The sequence below is a fragment of the Barbus barbus genome (assembly GCF_936440315.1).
Source record: "Barbus barbus genome assembly, chromosome: 33".
NCBI lineage: Eukaryota > Metazoa > Chordata > Actinopteri > Cypriniformes > Cyprinidae > Barbus > Barbus barbus.
In genome coordinates, this window is record NC_136761.1 from 12,829,139 (window position 1) to 12,852,427 (window position 23,289).

The 23,289-nt window shown below is 40.7% G+C and overlaps 1 protein-coding gene across 1 annotated transcript in view; it reads left to right on the forward strand.

The window, feature by feature from the left end:
- The first annotated feature begins 380 nt into the window (after window positions 1–380).
- The window catches only part of LOC306852978 (diacylglycerol kinase theta-like), a 57,150-nt gene continuing 34,241 nt past the window's right edge, over window positions 381–23,289 (forward strand). The window contains exons 1-2 of the mRNA XM_079390114.1: window positions 381–1,097; window positions 5,159–5,238. Of these exons, the coding sequence (XP_079246240.1) occupies window positions 890–1,097; window positions 5,159–5,238 (288 nt within the window). The 5' untranslated portion in view covers window positions 381–889. The remainder of the gene's footprint in view (window positions 1,098–5,158; window positions 5,239–23,289) is intronic.

A 23,289-nucleotide genomic window follows, 5' to 3' on the forward strand; every position in this document is an offset into this window, starting at 1 on the left:
GGAGGGAAGAGGATGGAAAGTGTGGGAGCACAGTAACTCGTTTGGGGGGGCACGGCCCGCGAGTGCTCCCCCTTGGTGCCGGCCCTGGCTGTGGCCCTCCAGGAATTGAGTTTGAGGGTAGGGGCATGTTTGTTTTTTGGTGATTTCAAATGTCCACATTGGCTACCAGAAATCACTTACCCCACCTTTAACTACTAGAGTAAATACTAGTATCTAATGAACAAAGTGACATTTAAAAGTAGTCACTACTGGATTGTTTAAGAGTAGGCTAACTTTAAGTACTAGTAACATAGATGCCATTATTCCATTGGAATACATATTAAAACGGCTTGCCATAGCTGAGGCTCCTGCTGTGAAGCTTGTGTGTATGTGTGTTTCTCACTCTGGCCGGAGCTCTACTACAGGCGGAAGTTACAGGCGCTTGTGTTGGTGAAAATCTCCTTTGGCGAGAAAGTGAAAAGCAGCGTAAATGATAAACAGCAGACGTTTGTGACGATTTTAACATCAGCGCATCATATATGTGGACGCGGTTGCTTTATTTCCCTTCCTGCATTGGCAGACTGCTGGTTTTCGTCGGTAAAGCCAGACTGGCATATTGAGTTTGATGTCTGGTTAGATGGTCAGAGTGAAGCTCTCACAGTAACTAACTCGCGCGCTTTGATTGGAACGTTCAGACATTCTGTTACATTGATACATTGTAGCCAGACTGCGCGTTTCCGACTCTTGTTGATACGCTGTAGCGGGAGAATAGAAACATTCACTTTATTCAGCGATGACTCGTTTGGGTTTAACATAACTGCTAAATCTTGTTGTTACTTCCACAACAACCATTCTAGTGGAGCCTTTTATCTCGGCGTTTTGCACTGGATTTACATTGGAAGTGACAGAGATGGCAGACAGCGGTCGGGTGAAGCACGACAGCCCGAGCTCGAGCCCCGGAGCCGGGAGGAAAAAGGCGCAGCAGTCGCCCGGTTCAAAGGCGCGGTACTCGGTTAACGCTCCCGGACACTGCTTTCGGAAAGTCACCCTGACCAAACCAACCTTCTGTCATCACTGCAGCGACTTCATATGGGGGATCGTCGGGTTTGTTTGTGAAGGTAAGATGGTTTATGGATTCACTTGGTCGGCATATACCATTCCGCAAAGCAATGTGAACAAACATTTATTTTACATTCTCTTATGTCACATTTACACTGCAAAGGAGACACAGAAACGCTTCTTGAGTGGCATTTAGTTGCTTTAACAGACTGTAGACAAATGCATTTACACAGCTTCAAATACTGGCAGTCTTATCTCGGCTGAGTAAAGATGCCTTTACGCAAAAGTGCTGTGGTGGTATAGTGGTAAAGTGATGGTATTAGAGGACAATACTGTGGTAATTAGATATATAGAGGAATAACGTTACTCTCTCAAATAAACCGTTTGAACTGTTTCAAATGACAGTTTTAATACATTTTGGGTCATTTAACCATTTCATTGAAAGTGAAAGTTTCTGATTTAGTTTCAAATGGAAGTTTACCTAACCAGTTTGATTGACAGTTTTGATTGTCAAATTATGATTTGTGGACGTACCATCCTGGAAAGGAATGAAGAAGGTAATGTTAAAAAAAGATGGAGGATGTCCAGCAGATCTATCTATCTATCTATCTATCTATCTATCTATCTATCTATCTATCTCTCTATCTCTCTATCTCTCTATCTCTCTATCTCTCTATCTCTCTCTCTCTCTCTCTGTCTCTGTCTCTGTCTCTGTCTCTCTCTCTCTCTCTCCCCCCTTCACGCCTCCCTCTGGACAGAATGATCGAATAGCTTGTCTACTAACTGGGGAAGACAGATTGATGCAGATCGATCCGACACACTCCTTCTGTTGGACAGGAATCTGTGACTGGATGGTCATGTGCAGGAGGACACTTTGATGAGATCCATCTAATTGATGGAGGCTGGTGACAGTGTGAGAAGATCTGTACTTTTCTCACTTCTCTCAGTTAGATGTTTACCGAACTTGTTTTTCTTTACAGAGCTGCTCAGATGGGTAACAAATAAGCAAGTCGTTTTTTCAGCATATTAGATTAGACTTTAATCCAAAGCAGTTCTTCTGAACAAACCTCAGTGATGCCCAGTGGTAATGGCTCATTGATTTCCTTTTGCTGGATTCAAGCCTACAACCCACAGCCCAGATTACAATGAATTAAGGCAACAACAAAAAAAAAAAGATGCAAAAGAACCATAGCTATAGTCCATATGAGTATATTCCAAGTTTTCAGAAGTCAAACTGTATCTTTGTGTAATAAAGCAATCAATATTTGATTTCTTGTTCCCTGATAATCTTCTGCTCCAACGAGCCGTAAATGTCTGCAAACAAATGGTTGAATCGGTGAATTGGCGACTGGATTGGGTCATTTAGTCAATGAATCATTCACTTCTTCTCTCATAAACTCTAAATGCAAGGGTGAATACCAATATTTTCAGTGACTAACAACCTAAATTTGCGACACAGAGTATGCCGTCAGAAGACTTGGAATGTAGTACATGAGTCATATGAACACATGATGCTTTTGTGAATTTATGATGCTTTTGTGAAGCTTTTATCTATTGTAATGCATGTTAGAAGCACCAGTTTATATCTCCTTTTGTGTTCAGTACATGTTTATTAACCCTTGGCCTTGCAGAATCTGTGATAGAGTATCTTCTCTAAAGACCAGCCAGAGTCTGAACTCATTTCTTTTGACGCTTTATGAGAATTCATCACAATGCTCTGCAAAATGTTATTCATTGATGGAGCCTTATACCCTTCCATCTGATGTCTGATGTTTTTCCTTAGGCACATGGAGTGAATGTAAACTAGATCTCGCCTGGTCTTACCCTTTTAAAGCCTGTTGCTGTTCCTTAGGTAGATTTTAATCCACTATGTTATGCTGTTCACCATGGTTTCACTACAGGTATATGAATGATTCTGGCAGCAAGCAGCATTACTTTAGTCAAGTGGACTGGATTTATGTGGCCGTGAGATTGCCAGGGCTGGAAAGCAGATGTTGATTGACAATGTGGATGTTACCAGGCAGAGTTAGGCAGAAATGAGATGTTTCTGTTACGTAATGTGCTGCAGTGAAGTCGTGATTGACTCTTCCAGGTTGGCATGGCAACACGTAGTCCAATGTAGCAAGGCGGGAGGCTGGATGTTGTAGCCAGACGGACCTAGAGAGAGTAGAACATAAACACACACATGCATGCTCTACGTTGTCATTAGCATTGTGTTTATTGCATTTGTGAAAAGAGAAGTACCATGTCAGGCTCAGACTAACAAATTTATGCATATTAATTATGCAAGACATGATTACAGCCCTTTGTTACGGTCGACTGATATAATATAGATGTACTTTAAGACTTATTTTAATGAAAACTAAATTCACAAAAACACTTGAAAGCAAAATATGTACATTATCTTATTGAAATTCTTGTTTGAAACCGAAAAGTGCTATCATTAAGGAACTATTTGTAATAATGGACTGTAATGTAAAAATACTATGTAAAAATATTATAATTTTAATTGGTGTGGCTTTACAATAGGCTTTAACAATTAAAAAAAAATAATTGTTTAAATAATTTACAATTGTAGAGGAAAAAATGTCTTTTTGCATCGCAGTCTTGTTTAAAGCCAATATTACATAAATCAAACTCCAAATATCAAGATTACTTTTTACATGATTTTTGGATATAATGCATGAGGCAATTATTCATCAGCTAAGCTTATATACAATAGATTTGTCTTGGAAAATCCAGATATGTTTTATAATTATTTTATATATATATAAGTAGGCTATTTCAATTGTGCATGCACAACAGTTTACATTACTGTAAAATTTAAATATGATTAAAACGGAATATTTAATGGGTAAGTTTCTATTATCTCTTTTTCAGGAAAGATTTTTTTGCCTATACCATGAAAAATGCCAACATAAAAATAGTAACATCTAAATGAACTGATTTTATTCAGGTCAGATATATTTCATCATTGATGAAAAAATATAATAATAATTTTCATTGGTGTGGCTTTACAGTAGGCTCTAACAATTTTGATTAGATTTTCTAACAAAAATTTAATCAATCTACATAAATTTATATAAACTAAACTAATTTATGCGTTAACTCGGGTAGAAATTACTCTTTACAGTAACAGTTGCAGAATACAGTTCAGATTTAAATCCTGTTCACTGAAAATTAAATAGAGAATTTAGAAAAAATAAAGATTAGAGACTATTTATACTGTAAAAGTGTATATTGTCATTCTTATACACACACACACATATATATATATATATATATATATATATATATATATATATATATATATATATATATATATATATATATATATATAAATAGTAATTGTCAGTGGTCAAAATGTCTGTTCATTCGTAGCAACTCTGGCTTCTAGTCTTGTGGTTAGTCTGACTATTGTTTTGCAATGTTAGACTTAAACAATGTTGTTAAAACCGTTTAATGGGTTCATATGCCAAAGGCTTGTGTTGATAATGAATGTGTAAACAAAACAGTCTTTGTGATTTTCCTTAGCAGCGTGTGCATGTAATTTCTAACCGTTTCCGATTTCACAAGAGTGGTGGGCTTTACAGTGTGCGTGAGAACACATCTTTGGTACGGTAAACTTTCAAATGTTTTCCTTGCTCTTGTGGTTTTGATAGTGAGAGCAGCTCAGCCTGACCAGCGAGATCACTTCCTGTCTCTGGCAAGCACGAACACCAACAAATGCATCAGTAAGGTTCAGCCTGTACTGAGGGCAAAAGTGGGCTCTGACAGCAGTGTAAATGGGGCACACAGTGATCCAGCGGTCACGACCATAGAGACAACTGATCAGTGTTCTTTTCTTTAGTGCAAATTGTTCTCTTAAGTGCTGTTCATTAAATATTGCCCAATCAGGTTGCCTGCTATTTCTTTTGGTGTTATTAAAGATTGATTTATTTATAAAGTGAGTTCTAAATTGTGAAAATCACAACATGTACACTGGGCTTTATATTCACTGCTGAGAAAGAATGGCAAGTTTTCTTTTTGCTAAAGCTGGTATACCCACATATCTTGGCAACACAATGCACCATAATTCTGTGGCCTACACTAAATCTCTCTCTTTTTTTTCCCCTTGCAGTGTGTAACTTCATGTCACATGAGAAGTGTTTGAAGCACGTCAGGACCGTGTGTTCCTGTATGGCTCCCACACAAGTTTGGGTGAGTGAAACGTGCCACATATGACAGGGCAGACCAGATCATTCGTTTTATTGGTAAATCTCATGAAACGGGTTTAAAAAAAAAAAAAAGAAAGAAACACACACACAATCTGGATATATTTTATGGCAAAAAAACAAAAAAAACAAATACACTTTTAAACAATTAAGCACATTCCCATTCCTGTACTGCTATATCATATATTAAATTATATTATATTGTTGCTTTTTATTTTGTCTTTTTCAGTAAAAACACTCCATTTCAATCTAATCTAATGAGAATTTTAAAAATAAAAACTAATATTAAATTTTCTTCCAAAATGGGCATTTTTATCAGGCTGCTATATTTATGTTCAGTTATTTCACTGTAATTGCATCGAAAAGGACCAACACATCGCTATTAGAGTAATATTATTGAACTTAAACACAGGAGCATGATGAAAATGCTCATTTTAGATGAAAATTTCAGATGGCACTTAGAGACTTTTGCATCTGAACACACACACACACACACATATACATACATACATACATACATACATGCATGCATACATACATACATACATACACACACACAGACAGTCAGGTCCATAAATATTGGGACATCGACACAATTCTAACATTTTTGGCTCTATACACCACCACAATGGATTTCAAATGAAACAAACAAGATGTGCTTTAACTGCAGACTGTCAGCTTTAATTTGAGGGTATTTACATCCAAATCAGGTGAATGGTGTAGGAATTACAACAGTTTGCATATGTGCCTCCCACTTGTTAAGGGACCAAAAGTAATGGGACAGAATAATAATCATAAATCAAACTTTCACTTTTTAATACTTGGTTGCAAATCCTTTGCAGTCAATTACAGTTCCTGAAGTCTGGAACGCATAGACATCACCAGACGCTGGGTTTCATCCCTGGTGATGCTCTGCCAAGCCTCTACTGCAACCGTCTTCAGTTCCTGCTTGTTCTTTGGGCATTTTCCCTTCAGTTTTGTCTTCAGCAAGTGAAATGCATGCTCAATCGGATTCAGGTCAGGTGATTGACTTGGCCATTGCATAACAGTCCACTTCTTTCCCTTCAAAAACTCTTTGGTTGCTTTTGCAGTATGCTTTGGGTCATTGTCCATCTGCACTGTGAAGCGCCGCCCAGTGAGTTCTGCAGCATTTGGCTGAATATGAGCAGATAATATTGCCCGAAACACTTCAGAATTCATCCTACTGCTTTTGTCAGCAGTCACATCATCAATAAATACAAGAGAACCAGTTCCACTGGCAGCCATACATGCCCACGCCATGACACTACCACCACCATGCTTCACTGATGAGGTGGTATGCTTAGGATCATGAGCAGTTCCTTTCCTTCTCCATACTCTTCTCTTCCCATCACTCTGGTACAAGTTGATCTTGGTCTCATCTGTCCATAGGATGTTGTTCCAGAACTGTGAAGGCTTTTTTAGATGTTGTTTGGCAAACTCTAATCTGGCCTTCCTGTTTTTGAGGCTCACCAATGGTTTACATCTTGTGGTGAACCCTCTGTATTCACTCTGGTGAAGTCTTCTCTTGATTGTTGACTTTGACACACATACACCTACCTGGAGAGTGTATACACCTCCTGGAGAGTGTTCTTGATCTGGCCAACTGTTGTGAAGGGTGTTTTCTTCACCAGGGAAAGAATTCTTCGGTCATCCACCACAGTTGTTTTCCGTGGTCTTCCGGGTCTTTTGGTGTTGCTGAGCTCACCGGTGCGTTCCTTCTTTTTAAGAAGGTTCCAGACAGTTGTTTTGGCCACGCCTAATGTTTTTGCTATCTCTCTGATGGGTTTGTTTTGTTTTTCCAGCCTAATGATGGCTTGCTTCACTGATGGTGACAGCTCTTTGGATCTCATCTTGACAGTTGACAGCAACAGATTCCAAATGCAAATAGCACACTTGAAATGAACTCTGGACCTTTTATCTGCTCATTGTAATTGGGATAATGAGGGAATAACACACACCTGGCCATGGAACAGCTGAGAAGCCAATTGTCCCATTATTTTTGGTCCCTTAACAAGTGGGAGGCACATATGCAAACTGTTGTAATTCCTACACCATTCACCTGATTTGGATGTAAATGCCCTCAAATTAAAGCTGACAGTCTGCAGTTAAAGCACATCTTGTTCGTTTCATTTGATATCCATTGTGGTGGTGTATAGAGCCAAAAATGTTAGAATTGTGTCGATGTCCCAGTATTTATGGACCTGACTGTATATACATACGTACGTACACACACACACAGGTGCATCTCAGAAAATTAGAAAAAAGTTAATTTTTTCTTGTAACTTATTTCAAAAAGTGAAACTTTCATATATTTTAGATTCATTACATGTAAAGTAAAACTTCAAAAGTTTTTTGTGTTTGTTTTAATTTTGATGATTAGAGCTTACAGCTAATGAAAGTCAAAAATCAGTCTCTCAAAATATTAGAATATTTACATTTGAGTTTCAATAAATGACCATCCATACAGTATAAATTCTGGGTATCTCTTGTTCTTTGAAACCACAATAATGGGGAACACTGCTGACTTGGCAATGGTCCAGAAGACGATCATTGACACCCGCCACAAAGAGGGTAATTCACAGAGGGTCATTACTGAACAGGGTGGCTGTTCAAGGAGTGCTGTATCAAAGCATATTAAATGCAAAGTTGACTGGAAGGAAGACACTGGGTAGGAAAATGTGCACAAGCAACATGGATGACTGCAAGCTTGAGAATACTGTCAAGCAAAGCTGATTCAAACACTTTGAGAGCTTCACAAGGAGTGAACAGAAGCTGGAGTCAGTGCATCAGGATTCACCACGTTCAGACATCTTAAGGAAAAGGGCTACCAAGCCTCTTCTGAAACAGCCCAGGTAAGATGCTTCTGACGATGTTTCTAAGGATAAAAAGAACTGGACTGTTGCTCAGTGGTCCAACGTCCTCTTTTCAGATATTCAGGAAGACTTGAGAGGGACAGAATGCAAGTTGCTTGAAGTCCAGTGTGAAGTTTCTGAAGTCAGTGATGATTTGGGGTGCTGTGACGTCTGCTGGTGTTGGTCCATTGTGTTTTATCAAGTCCAAAGTCAATGCAGCTGTCTACCAGGAGATTCACTTTATGCTTCCATCTGCTGACAAGCTTTATGGAGATGCTGGTTTCCTTTTCCAGTAGGACTTTAGCACCTGCCCACAGTGCCAAAACCACTTCCAAGTGGTTTGCTGACCATGATATTACTGTGCTTGATTGGCCAGCCAACATGCCTGACCTGAACCCTATGTAGAATCTGTGTATTTACTTTTATTATTTATTTGTTTTTTTAATGTAGTTTGGATATTAAACTTGCGGCATCACAACGCTGAATGGATGCTCTGATGATAAAGGACATAAAGTCTTGAACGATTATGTTGTTAATGAAGAACGATCAAGCTATATTGCAGGGTATGTTGATGCAAGAAAGATCATAATTAGCAGTTGGTGCTTTACCTGTCTTATCCGTGGCTTTGCCTGACAAACAGGAAGGGCATTACACCTTGAATCTACATTGAATAATTTAGTCCTCCCATACTGACTGGAGCTGTTTTGCTCAGTGACACAGCAGTCAGTGTAGCCCCTTTGTCCAGCTTTCATAATGAATTACTGATGACTTCCTGCCGTGTTGTGGTTTTTCGTGAAGGCGAAGTGTCAGCTAGCCTTTGTGCCTTTGATAGCAGCTCCATCTAGCAATCAAGAGCTTTATTATAACAGCCTTGCCCGGAAGTTTTTCTCATTCTGCGTACTCACTACTGATTGCAAACCCAATCTATAGTTGATAACCTCATTGTACATATATATTACAGGGCCATCATTGTCCCAGGCCCGGGTTGAAGGGGCCCACTTATACGAACTTTGTCACAATCCCTGTAAATTTCAGCAATGCCCTTGGTTATATGAACAGATTGTGTTGGTATGCTAATTTGGTTGGTTACACTTCGCTCTAGCATATTTGATTCTGTTTGGTTAGTCACATTTGAGTCAGATATTTTTATAATGGCTGCTAAACTGTTCATTTCACCATTTTAACTTGCTGGTGCTGCTTCAATGCATTTTCTATCAATCCATGGTCTTGACGTGTGACGTTGTGGATAAATGTCTTAAAGTAGCTAATTAGTCCATAGAAGAAATAAAAAATACTAATATCATTGTATTACTGTAATGTTGCATTCTTTTCCCAGTATTATATGTATACTATTATATTATTAATATTTAGATTTTTTTATTTCTATATTTTTGCAATTTGTTTCTTGTTTTATATTTGTATATAGCTTACACTTATTTTTATTTCAGTTTTTGTAATTTTAGCACTTTATTTCCGTTAGCTCCCAAGGCAACATTTCTAATTTTCATTTAGGTTTTGGTTAACAACGACAACACTGTTTTTGTAGTTGCTAGGCCAGTTGTTTTTGACACGGACAATTTTTACTTTGCTAATCAGAAGATCAAAAATGAAATGATTAGATTAAAATCAAGAATTCATATCCATGCATTTATTTGGCATTTAAATGTTAATTTGATTAATTAGGATTGGAATGTAATAAGTGGGCTTTATCAAGGTTTTTTTTCCATAATAATGACTGTAAACTGTCCATTATTGATTGTATCAAATGGATGTACAAAAAGGCTTTGAACAGTTGCTTGGTCTCAAAGAAAAACTGCTATATATAAAACAGGATGTACATTTACCATGAAAAAAATGATCACATGCTGTTAACCAGCAAGAAGTGTTAAAGTAACCGCATGAGATGCTTGCTGCATCAGGGCTGTGTTCACAGCAAGAAAAACCTGCCTTGTTTTAGCCAAACGGCACAGAGGTGACACAGACTGGCCAATCACATCAGAGCAGCCGCAGGGCATGACAGAAGGCCGAGTCAAGCACCATGCCGCAGCAAAACTTAATTTAGACCGAAAGATAATGAGGTGGAACAGAAACCACTGGTGTGAATGAAAGACGGCCCTCAGAGACTCTTCTGGACGTTTGCCTTCATACATAATGCATGCAGAGACAACAAGAGTGCATGCAGTGTTTTAATGGTCTTTTTCTAGTTTATTTGGCTGTAAGACTGATGTGTTCAGTTTGAAAAGGAAATGGATGTAACTTATTTTTTTTATTTTTTATTTTTTGTCCTGGCTGAAGACTTTTCTCAGCTCTTTGTGTGGGTGGTTGGGTGGTGTAGGAGTGAATCAGTCTCTGAGCCAACTGCTCCATTTAACCTTTACTCAACCTCGCTGAGCCGCATCCGAGGAAATACAAACATAACAGTTGCAGCCATTTGACACTGTTATTACTGAAAATCGAGAATAAGTCCTTTTAAGACTTGTAGAAAATGTAGAATAGTCATGTCACTTTTTGTGAATAAGTGGAAATAAAATAAAATGTTCAATAATTTTTAAATCGCACAACACATTTCACTTCTGAAATATAACAGATTTCCATATGAAACAATCAATTTGGCAGGATAAAATGTAGCGTTATGTAAAATAGACAAGTTTAAAATTGAATGAAGTTGTGAAATAACAATTTTCTTTAAAATAACTTGCACTGATGAAACATTCACAATAAGGGACCAGTGTTATTTTAGTATAGGGTTTGCTATTTGAATTATAACTTTTGAATCATCTCATAAATATTATGTTCTATTCAATTTATTATTATTTCTGTTAAACTAGGTCTTAAATGTATCATAAAACCTTCACAAACCATGTAGTAGTATTTCTATACTATTATAGCTTTTATTTTTATAGTTTGTTCCCATTGTAATTTAAGTTTTAGATTTTCATCTTTTGACATTTTTATTAGTTCTAAAGTTTTGAGGGTTTTTTTTTCTTTTTCTTTTTTTTTAATATTAGTATTTAATTTTAGTTCAGCTTTTTTCAGTTTATAATTTTAGTTTTAGTTAGCAATAACCACTGCCAGGGATATTTGAGTACATAAATTGAGTAATTTTTGATTTCACGTTATCTTTAAAGTAATTACTCAATTTAAATTTGTTGAATCATGAATCTATAATATGAATATTAATCAAAAAAATGCTTGCTGAATGCTTCATGTTATGTATATGGGCTAGCAAAACAAAACCAAGCATAAATTTTCCATCCATTTTTTCCAAAAGCAATATTTCAGTTTTAGTAGAGTACCTCAGCAGTAGACATTTACAGGAGCCAATCACCTTTAGGATCCGAGAGATTGTAGCTAATGACAGGAAACGAGGTCATGTCCGGTAGGATGCTCAGCAGTGTACTGTAGTGACTCCCCTGGGAGGTCAAGAGCAAGTGAGGATGTGTCCACTGCAGTAGGGAGAGGTGGGCCGCAGCTCAAGGACACATGCCGTAGGGTGTGTGTGTGTTTGTTTGGGGCCTCATCATCAAAGATTTTAAGTACCTCAGCAACCTTTAACACAAAACCTCACCATATTTTCCTCTGTATTAGATGGAATTATATTTTGGTCCCTAGAGTTTAGGTATTTTCTGTGCAATAGCTGTATTTTGGCTTGTGGCATTTCTCAGCATTATGAAAATGAAGGCAGTCCAGGCTTCTAAACAGCTGTTCCGTGTCTGTGAGCTTGACATCAGCGAGTTCGATTTCTGGCTCCCTCACAAGCATCTAAATAGCCTGATTTGCTTGAGCAAATGTCAAGCTATTTTCTTTATCTTCCCAAGCCATATATCCAAATATTGAGTAAGGCACCTAATCTATCCCATTGTATACTGTGCTGTGTGATCTCGTGAGAATGTCTGCCCATAAATATCACTTCGTTTTTTTTCACTAACTCAGTTTCTGTGCTGCTAGTCAGACCAGTCAACATCAATGTCCCCTGCCTTTTTGCAGTACTCGCATGCTCACTATCAGAGAAAAAGCTGCAAAAAAATAATGGTACCTTTTTAATGACGCGGACGCGTCTGCGCAAGCGTTCAGCCGTCGTGTTCAGCCTCCTCGTGTGAAGACCAACGAGTGTAAAGACCGTCGACTTTTTCCTGTGCGACTTTAACCCATTGGGGTCGGCTGTATCGCCGGCGATACGAACTCGGTTTTTTTAAGATAAGTGCAAAAGACACTAAAAATACTCTGTTGATTTTGGTCACACAAATAAGTGTTATACATCAATCGAAACTGTTAAGTGTCTACCTTTTTTGAGTACACTCACGATTACAACAAAACTTTGTGGTTTTGGGGAAAAAAGAAAACAAACAGGGTGCGCTCTGTCTTCTCCGTCTGCGCGATCTGTTTATAGTAACGCGTCACTATTTGCTGAGTTATACTTCATTTTACTCAACACAGAAACATGAGTTATCTCTATAGAAAGCCTAAAGTGTCTGCTTTCAACTGAAGTAAGTGTTGTCGAAAAACAAATGTTCTGTGATAAAGTAATCCGTATGAAACCGACACGATGTTCAGTCTGTCCAGTCTAACTCATTATTTCTAATGAGATCCCGCCCCCTCGTGTTCACATGTAAATAACCACGTGACGCGCGCTTGGAGACGCCCAACAACAAACAAACAGTCACGAGACTCTGTTCGTCTCTGCTGCTGTTCGTTTCTGGAAGAAGACACGCTGAGTAAAGGCTGGATTTACCTCAGAATAAGAGCAAGAGTTATGAGACATCGATCGATCTGAGTAAGTAAAGCTTGTTTTTGCATTAGTTAGCGTGTTATTGTGACAAACCTGAACGCGTTTAGTTGGGTTTTTCCCAAACGACAACATTATGAATGCTACGCATCTATAAGAATGTTTAATGTTCACAAATAGATTTAATATCGTGCTAAACAATAACAATTAGTTTCTCAGATATAAAATATAATTTTTCTTTTAATGGTACAAATTACATCCTCAAACCACTCCCCCCTAGGCAACCACAACTCATTTGAATATCATGCCATTACTGTAACAGCTCCTATAAAACTCCAGATTGTGGTGATCTACCGTCCCCCTGGTCAAATTCTAGCCACCTTCCTAGAGGAGCTGGACGGGCTTCTGTCCTCTTTTATGGAGGATGGCACTCCACTCTTAGTCTTTGGCGATTTCAACATTCACCTAGACAGGCCTTATGCTACAGACTTCCATTCACTCCTAGCTTCATTTGATCTAAAACGCCTTACTAGCACACACAAATCTGGCAACCAACTTGATTTAATTTACACTCGCAATTGTACTACAGACAACATCCTGGTGCAACCACTACATGCCACCATCCCCCTTGCCGGTTACCTTCAGACATAACCTACGCTCCCTTTCCCTTTCCCTTCTTTCCTCTGTAGTATCCTCCTCTCTTCCCTCGTCTACCCATTTCTCATCTCTGGATGTGAATGCAGCTACTGACACCTTATGCTCTACCTTAACCTCTTGTCTAGACGACATCTGTCCTCTCTCCTCCAGGCCAGCACGGGCTGCCCCTTCTAACCCCTGGTTGTCTGATGTTCTTCGTGAGCATCGGACCAAACTCAGAGTGGCAGAGAGAAAATGGCGCAAATCAAACGATCCGTCGGACCTGAGTAGGTATCAGTCTTTGCTTTCTACCTTCTCTACTGAAGTCCACACTGCCAAAACCTCACATTTCCACAACAAGATCAACAGCGCTCCAGACATGCATAATCTCTTCAAAACATGTCTCTCCTCTGTCCCCATCCTCCACCTCCCACAGTACAGCAAACTGGATGCAAAACAGTCAGGTTTCAGGAGTGGCCACTCAACAGAGACTGCGCTACTCTGTCACTGAAGCCCTGCGAATTGCAAAGGCCGAGTCCAAATCATCAGTCCTCATTCTGCTGGATCTTTCTGCTGCTTTTGACACTGTCAATCATCAGATCCTCCTGGCTACCCTCTAATCACTGGGCATCACTGGGATTCCACTTCGCTGGTTTGAATCCTATCTCACCGGTAGGTCTTTCAGGGTGGCCTGGGGAGGGGAGGTATCCAAACCACATCAACTGATCACTGGAGTTCCTCAGGGATCGGTTCTTGGACCCCTCCTCTTCGCCACATACACTACGTCACTAGGTCCCATCATTCATGCACATGGCTTCTCCTATCACTGCTACGCCGATGACACGCAGCTCTATCTCTCTTTTCAACCAGATGACCCAACGGTAGCTGCACGGATCTCAGGCTGCCTGGCGGACATCTCGGCATGGATGAAAGAACATCACCTACAGCTCAACCTGGCAAAGACGGAGCTTCTTGTCATCCCTGCCACTCCGACTCTACAGAATGACTTCACGATTCAGTTAGGCTCATCAATAATTACCCCATCAACTTCGGTCAGAAATCTTGGGGTAATCTTTGATGACCAGCTGACCTTCAAAGAGCACTGTCACAGAGAGCCTGTGACCTAAGACTAAAAGGACTTTTATTTTGAAAGGACTGCTGAAGTACTTGTACCCCCATAAACAGTTAACACCAATATACACACACAATCTACATGCCGGCAAATTAACATCGTATACAAGATGTGTGGTTATTTTTCTGTTTAGGTGGTGTGATAGGCTCTCTGCTTAGTTCCATGTTTTTTTTATATAATTTTCTTTTCTTTTGTTGGTTGTTTGTTTTGTCTCAATGCTAAATGTTTTGTTTTGTTATATGATGTAACCTTCAAAGAAACCACACCAAACTCTTTTACAAATGTTAAGTTATTTCCCCTGTAACAAACTAACATGTACACATAAAATACTGTTATACTCACATTGTGGGTCACCTCTCTACTGGCAAACCCATGTGCAGCGACGGCTGCCATTTTAAAGCTTCTAATTGCCCAATTGGAAGGGCACTTTCATTATTAGTGACATCACAGGGGGAAAACAGGGAAATTATAATTTCTCAGACATTTTTCTTTGTAATGTGGAGACATAATTTTGTAATTAATAATGTGATGCATAGGTTGTATGTTAATACCATTTGTTTAATATATTTGTATAGTTTTATCTTGCTTTAAAATTATCATTTATTTATACATGGTATGTTCCAGAAGTGGGAGGAGCCTAACTCTATAAAAGGGCTCCTGGTAGCCATTTTTAAGGAGAGTGTTTGGGGTGTGGGATCACTCCTTGTATTTTTGGGCCTGAATATTGGCATAGCCAGAATACATGTGAAACTCTCATGGATTTATATATATATATTTCTTTTGCCTTATTTTTTGTTGCTGTATATATTTTTGCTTGGGAATCACTTTTGCACCAAAATAAACACCCTGGATTGAAAATTCTTCTCCATCATCATTGATTTTACACCTTCACCGACGGTACATCCTAACAAGTGGTGTCAGAAGTGGGATCAGTACCGGTCAAGTGACGTGTGGGGGAGATTGCCTTCTCTAACATGCCTCCCAAACTAAGGAGTCAGCCTGTGGAAGGCACAGTTCAGGATGTGGACCAGGGTGCCATAGGAGGTGACCCAGAGGCAAGTGAGCAACCTGCTGAGGTTCCATCTGCTGGAGGGGAGGCTGCAGTGACGGCTCTTTCACGGATGTTTGAGTCCTTCATGCGGTATCAGCAAGAGCGAGATGAACGGCAGGAACGAGAAACCACAAGACGAGAGCAACACTACAAAGTTCTCAGTCATCAAGTCACCCAAATGCAGCTCGATATGGAGCGTTCCCGAATTTCAGGCACAGACGGTGATGGAACAGCTGCCAGGGTTAAAAGCCAGGAGCCAAGATTGGCCAGGCTTGAGGACACAGATGACATAGAACACTTTTTGACCACTTTTGAGAGGCTGGCGGAAGTTTACCAATGGCCGAGAGGAGACTGGGCCATACGCCTAATACCCCTGCTTACAGGCAAGGCCAGGAGTGCTTTTGTGGCCATGAACTCTTCCCAGACACAGGATTATGACCAGCTGAAGGAAGCCATACTGAAAAAGTACGAGATCAGTACTGAGACCTATCGGTTAAGGTTCCGTTCTTTAACTACCCCTATGCATGAGGCACCCCAAGAACTCTACACCCGTATTAAAGATCTGTTTTGCAAGTGGGTCCAGTTCAACAAAAGCAGTAAAGACAACATAATGGAGGCTATTGTGCTTGAACAGTTTCTGCGGGTGTTGCATCCAGAGGTGAGGACGTGGGTCAAGGAACGGAATCCAACCACTGCTGGACAGGCTGCTAACCTGGTGGAGGCCTATATTGCTGCAAGGAGGGGTCCAGGAAACTTCCACTATGCTGGCGTCCTGCAGGCCACCAAGGGTAAGTCTGAGGGTTTGGGGGTGTGGTCAAGCTCTAAAAGCCAAGCTAAGATTCTGAAATCTACATACATTGAACCCACAACATCTGTTCCCCTACCTAAAACCATAGTCAAAAATGAAGTTGTGTGTTTTAATTGTGGTGAGCCAGGGCATACTAGACCGCATTGCCCCTTGAAAAAGCCTAAGACAGCTAGTCTCTGTTATGTTCCCCGGCTAGTACAGTATGCAACCCCTAAACATGACTTAGAGCCAGTTGTCACCGTTTTGTTGAATGGGAAACCACTTCCAGCTTTGGTTGACACAGGTTGTGCCCACACACTGGTAGAGGCCAAATATGTACCCAGAGATAGCTGGAGTGAGGAGGAGACTGTGACTGTTTGTTGTGTTCATGGGGACAGTACTAATTTGCCAAAAGCTGAAGTCTACATTGAGGTGCATAATCAGCCATATCTCATGAAGGTTGGAGTAGCTCAGAGTCTGCCATACCCCATTTTGCTAGGCACAGATTTACCAGTGTTGGTTGATTTGGTACAGGAGACGGCATGGTGTGGAATAGTAACAAGGGCTCAGGCTAGGAAGCAAGAACAAAACACACCCTTCCAAGAAACTGAGAAAACACTGCAATCTATGCCTTTTTTTTCTGAGGTTATTGTCACAGAGCCAAAACCTACAGCAGAGGATAGGCTGCAGCTACGTAGAGAGTGTGTGGAAAGTTTGATAGAGACCGCAGAGCAAGCTGAGGAACCAGAGGAACCTGACTTGAGTGATGCAGATATTGTCATTCCAAATAACCTAGCTAAGCTTCAGAAGGAAGATTCCACCTTAGCTGACTGTTTTAAGCAGGTACAAAATAAAGAAGTGAATGCTTGTTTGGATGAGAGGTTTGTACTGAATAATGGACTCTTGTACAGAGAAAGTAAGGAAGACGGGATGCAGTTGGTTGTACCCCAGACACAGAGAAGGGAAGTATTAAATCTAGGTCACTCCATTCCCTGGGCAGGTCACTTGGGATTTATGAAAACCTTGATGCGGATTGCAAAGAGGTTCTATTGGCCCAGAATGTACAGCGATGTGAAGGAGTTCTGTAAGACATGCCCTGAGTGTCAGCTCGCTGTTGGTCGTACCCCTGCTTATGCCCCACTTATTCCATTACCTGTTGTTGACTCTCCGTTTAAAAGAATAGGAGTGGATATAGTTGGCCCACTGGAAAAAAGTCAGGCAGGGAACAGATTCATTTTAGTAATTTGTGACTATGCTACAAGGTACCCTGAGGCTTATCCCCTTAGAGAAGTCACTGCCAAACAGATATCCACAACCCTTTTGAGATTCTTTTCACAAGTGGGCATACCACGGGAGGTTCTCACAGACCAAGGACCCAACTTCATGAGCCATACCCTACACCAGGTATATCAACTGCTAGGAATTAAGAGAGTGCGAACCACCCCGTATCACCCTCAGACTGATGGGCTGGTCGAACGTTTTAATCAGACCCTAAAAGCCATGCTCAAAAAGTTTGTCTCTGAAACGGGCAAAGACTGGGACAAGTGGCTGCCTTTCCTTCTTTTTGCTTATCGGGAAGTACCCCAGGCCTCAACAGGATTTTCCCCTTTTGAGCTCCTTTATGCCCATCCTGTTAGAGGACCCTTGGATGTGCTGAAAGAGAGCTGGGAAGACACACATAAGCCAAGCAAGCAAAACATTCTGACTTATGTCCTCAAGATGAGAGAGCAACTCCAAAAGACCACAGCTCAAGCCCAAAAGAACTTGCTCCAGTCCCAAGCCCAGCAGAAAGAGTGGTATGACAAAGCAGCCCGAACACGCAGTTTCAATCCTGGTGATAAGGTCCTTTTGCTGTTGCCAACAGTGGAAAACAAATTGTTGGCGAAGTGGCAAGGTCCCTATGAAGTAAAGCGGAAAGTGGGTCCAGTGAACTACGAAATCGAAATTCCTTCCAGAAGCCAGCCTCTGCAGGTATTCCACATCAACATGCTAAAGAAATGGCATTCCCGTATACCATCATCAGATATGGCCGAAAGCACAGCAGCCCCAGTGATGGACAGCGCTATGTTTGTGAGGGCAGTAGCAGAGGAGGAGGAGGTAGAAGAGCAATACATCCCTGGACATCCAGGCAAGAGCGAACTAAATCTCAGTCACTTGACTGAGAAACAGAAACAGCAGCTGATGGGATGCTTACCTGACCAACTTTTCATGGAGTCACCCGGTAGAACAGACCTGCTCAGTCACTCCATCATTCTGAACGACCCCAAACCCATCCGACAACCTGTCTATCGTGTACCTGAAAGACTGCTGCCAGTGATGAAAGAGGAGCTAAAGACCATGCAGAGTCTGGGGGTAATAGAACCATCCACCAGTGAATGGAGCAGCCCTATTGTACTGGTACCTAAGAAGGATGGCACTCTCCGGTTCTGCCTGGACTTCCGTAAACTGAATAGTGTCAGTAAGTTTGACCCTTACCCCATGCCAAGGGTAGATGAGCTGGTTGAAAGACTTGGAAGAGCAAAATACCTCAGTACTCTAGATCTCTGCAAGGGGTACTGGCAAGTTCCATTGAAGCTAGAATGCAAGGAGCTTACAGCATTTAAGACCCCATTTGGACACTTCCAGTTCCAGGTTCTTCCATTTGGGCTTCATGGTGCTCCAGCAACATTTCAGAGAATGATGGACAAGATTCTCCAAGGCACGGAAATGTTTGCTGCAGCCTACTTGGACGATATTATCATCTTTAGCCAGAGCTGGGAGGAACATCTAGGGCATCTCCAAGAGGTGCTAAAGAGGATAAAGACTGCTGGATTGACCATCCGCCCAGACAAGTGTGGCTTGGCCAAGGCGGAGACCCAATACCTGGGGTATGTACTGGGACATGGGGTGGTCCGACCACAAGTTGGTAAAATTGAAGCCATTAAGAATGCTGAGAGGCCTGTGACCAAAAAGCAGGTACGGTCCTTTTTGGGACTGATTGGCTGGTACCGAAGGTTTGTACCAAACTTTTCAGCCCGGGCAGTTGCCCTGACTAATCTCACCAAAAAGTGCCACCCAAACAAGGTGAATTGGACTATGGACTGTGCAAAGGCCTTCCAGGATTTGAAGGACTCGTTATGTAAGGAACCACTGCTTCAGAGTCCTGACTTTGAGCAACTGTTTACTGTGCAGACTGATGCTTCAGAGCATGGCCTAGGAGCTGTGCTGTTGCAGGGTGAACAAGACCATCTAAAACCCATTGCCTATATCAGTAGGAAGCTCCTTCCCCGAGAGACAAAGTACTCAACGGTGGAGAAGGAGTGCCTTGCCATTAAATGGGCATTAGACTCTCTGCGATACTATTTGCTGGGACGCAAGTTTCGGCTAGAGACTGACCATCGGGCACTAGCCTGGTTGGGAAAAATGAGGGACACTAATGCCCGAATAACTAGGTGGTTTCTAGCCATTCAGCCCTTTGATTTTGAGGTGCTGTACAGGAAAGGAGCACAGAATTGTACCGCTGATTTTCTCTCAAGGGCACCTCAAGAGGTGTCAGGAGAGGGAGGGGGAAATGTCACAGAGAGCCTGTGACCTAAGACTAAAAGGACTTTTATTTTGAAAGGACTGCTGAAGTACTTGTACCCCCATAAACAGTTAACACCAATATACACACACAATCTACATGCCGGCAAATTAACATCGTATACAAGATGTGTGGTTATTTTTCTGTTTAGGTGGTGTGATAGGCTCTCTGCTTAGTTCCATGTTTTTTTTATATAATTTTCTTTTCTTTTGTTGGTTGTTTGTTTTGTCTCAATGCTAAATGTTTTGTTTTGTTATATGATGTAACCTTCAAAGAAACCACACCAAACTCTTTTACAAATGTTAAGTTATTTCCCCTGTAACAAACTAACATGTACACATAAAATACTGTTATACTCACATTGTGGGTCACCTCTCTACTGGCAAACCCATGTGCAGCGACGGCTGCCATTTTAAAGCTTCTAATTGCCCAATTGGAAGGGCACTTTCATTATTAGTGACATCACAGGGGGAAAACAGGGAAATTATAATTTCTCAGACATTTTTCTTTGTAATGTGGAGACATAATTTTGTAATTAATAATGTGATGCATAGGTTGTATGTTAATACCATTTGTTTAATATATTTGTATAGTTTTATCTTGCTTTAAAATTATCATTTATTTATACATGGTATGTTCCAGAAGTGGGAGGAGCCTAACTCTATAAAAGGGCTCCTGGTAGCCATTTTTAAGGAGAGTGTTTGGGGTGTGGGATCACTCCTTGTATTTTTGGGCCTGAATATTGGCATAGCCAGAATACATGTGAAACTCTCATGGATTTATATATATATATTTCTTTTGCCTTATTTTTTGTTGCTGTATATATTTTTGCTTGGGAATCACTTTTGCACCAAAATAAACACCCTGGATTGAAAATTCTTCTCCATCATCATTGATTTTACACCTTCACCGACGGTACATCCTAACAAGCACATTGCAAAAACTGCTCGATCCTGCAGGTTTGCACTACACAACATCAGAAAGATCAGGCCCTTTCTGACAGAGCATGCAGTGCAACTTCTTGTCCAGGCCCTTGTCGTTTCTAGGCTGGACTACCATCAAACACAATCAAACCTTTACAAATGATTCAGAATGCAGCGGCACGACTGGTCTTCAACGAGCCCATGTTACACCTCTTCATCTCCTTGCACTGGCTACCAGTGGCAGCTCGCATCAAGTTCAAGACACTGATGCTTGCTTACAGAACGACCACAGGCTCAACACCCTCCTACTTCCACTCACTATTACGAATCTACATCCCCTCCAGAAGTCTGAGATCTGCTAGTGAGCGACGCCTTGTGGTACCATCACAGAGAGACTCAAAATCACTCTCCAGAACGTTCTCGTTCACCATTCCTAGCTGGTGGAATAATCTTCCCACCTCTATCCGGAATGCCGGTTCCCTGTCAATCTTCAAGCAACAACTGAAAACTCATCTCTTTCGGCACTACTTGACTTCATCCTAGACTGAAAAAAAAAACCTTAATCTTTCCCTCTACAGGGCTCCAAACTGCGACTAAAATGGTCGCATTTGCGACCAAAAATATTAAATTGCGAGTGAAGTTTTTGCTGAGGTCGCCACTGGCGACTATATATAATTTGCATGAAAGGACTTTTTTCCCGATTGTTTTGCGCTCACATCTTTTGTTATGTTCACGTATTAAACTTACATAAGACGATGCGCATCAAAGTTTTACTGGAAAAGAGTTTCAAACAGTCCTCATCTCTGCCGCACACAGTCTGCTGAACGCAGTGAGAGAGACCTGAAAGGGGCTGTTTACACCTAGTCACTTCATGCATTTTCTCTGATCGGATATCTATATGATTTGTTAAAACGTTTCCCCATTTACACTTGGCCACATAAATGTGTCTTCGCAAAACGGATATAAATCCGTTCTTCAATTCACGCTTCATATGCAAATATAACGGAGTTCACGTCAATGAAAGCAATGGATAATTTTATTAATTATCAGCTAATTTCAATATCAGAGACCGCAACAAGAGAGCGCGCGGCATCAGCACTGGAAAGATAGGCTAGTCTCGCTACTTTTAATGAAGAAGATTGTGTGTTGAGCGTCTGCGACTTACTTTCAGGTTCATTCAGTTTGCGCGTCGCTTGCTGAAGAAATACTCCGCTACTCATCCGCGGTGATGCTTGTTGCATTGCGCTGTCATATCTGACTATAACATGCCATATAGCCTATAAAACGCTCTCACACGTATATTATTTTAACATTATGGGAGGAGTAAAATGACCATATGTGGTTTCAACAACCAGATGCATTTACACTTGTCCGGTTTCGCCCAGACCACCTCCTGAAGTGGTTCGAGCGATTGGATTTATATCCATCTCGAATGCGTTTCGGACGGCATTTACACCTGGTCTTTTCAGTATCAGATAGCTATCCGATCAGGAAAAAAATGCATGAAGTGACCAGGTGTAAACAGCCCCAAAGTGCAATGTGCAGAAAACCGGTGTCTATTTCGTGCACAACTTGAACAAACTTCAACAGGTAAAGCTGTCAGCTCTGTGGATACTGGCAATATAGTCAACAATTCTCATTTATAATGATTACTAATATGGCTTCTTCTTATCGAGATCTTAGTCTATATGCTGTGTTCTGTTAATGCACGGACTTCCTGTTATTTGAAGCGCACTTGCCATCCAGTAATCGCAAAAAGCTTTGTGCTGTCTTACTTTTTAATAAACAAAGTATCAGCTTTAAAATGCTAGGAAATTCAAATTATGCGGTTTGGGTGCTCTTTAATGCGGACCACAAGCGCACACTTTCGGTAATATAAACACCAGTACCCCGCGTCCACACGGTCCGTGTATGCGTCCGGATCGCGCGAGCGGAGAGTATCGCACTTAATGCTCAGGCGCGATCTCTTTAGCACCTCAGTTAAAGCAGCAAGTGAACCCATTATATATTTCCATTTACTACTATAGTATGAAATGAACATGATCAAAAGCTAGGCAATAAGAAAGCCTACAGTACAACTTACTGAAATGTTTTATGTAAAAGCTCATTCAGTGTTTCAAATGAGGAAAAGTATAAAGCTTGTAAACATTGCATTGTAATACATTTACCTCAGAATAACCACTCAGTGTCCATAAACTCATCAGTCAGCTAGAAAAATAACTATAAAGAGGAGCGTTTTGCTATATTTATGCTGTTGCATATTAATTTTTTACTTATTCTGTTGTACATGATTCAACTCCTCCTATAAAATAGCATTTTACTAATGAAGAAAAACGGACTGAATGTG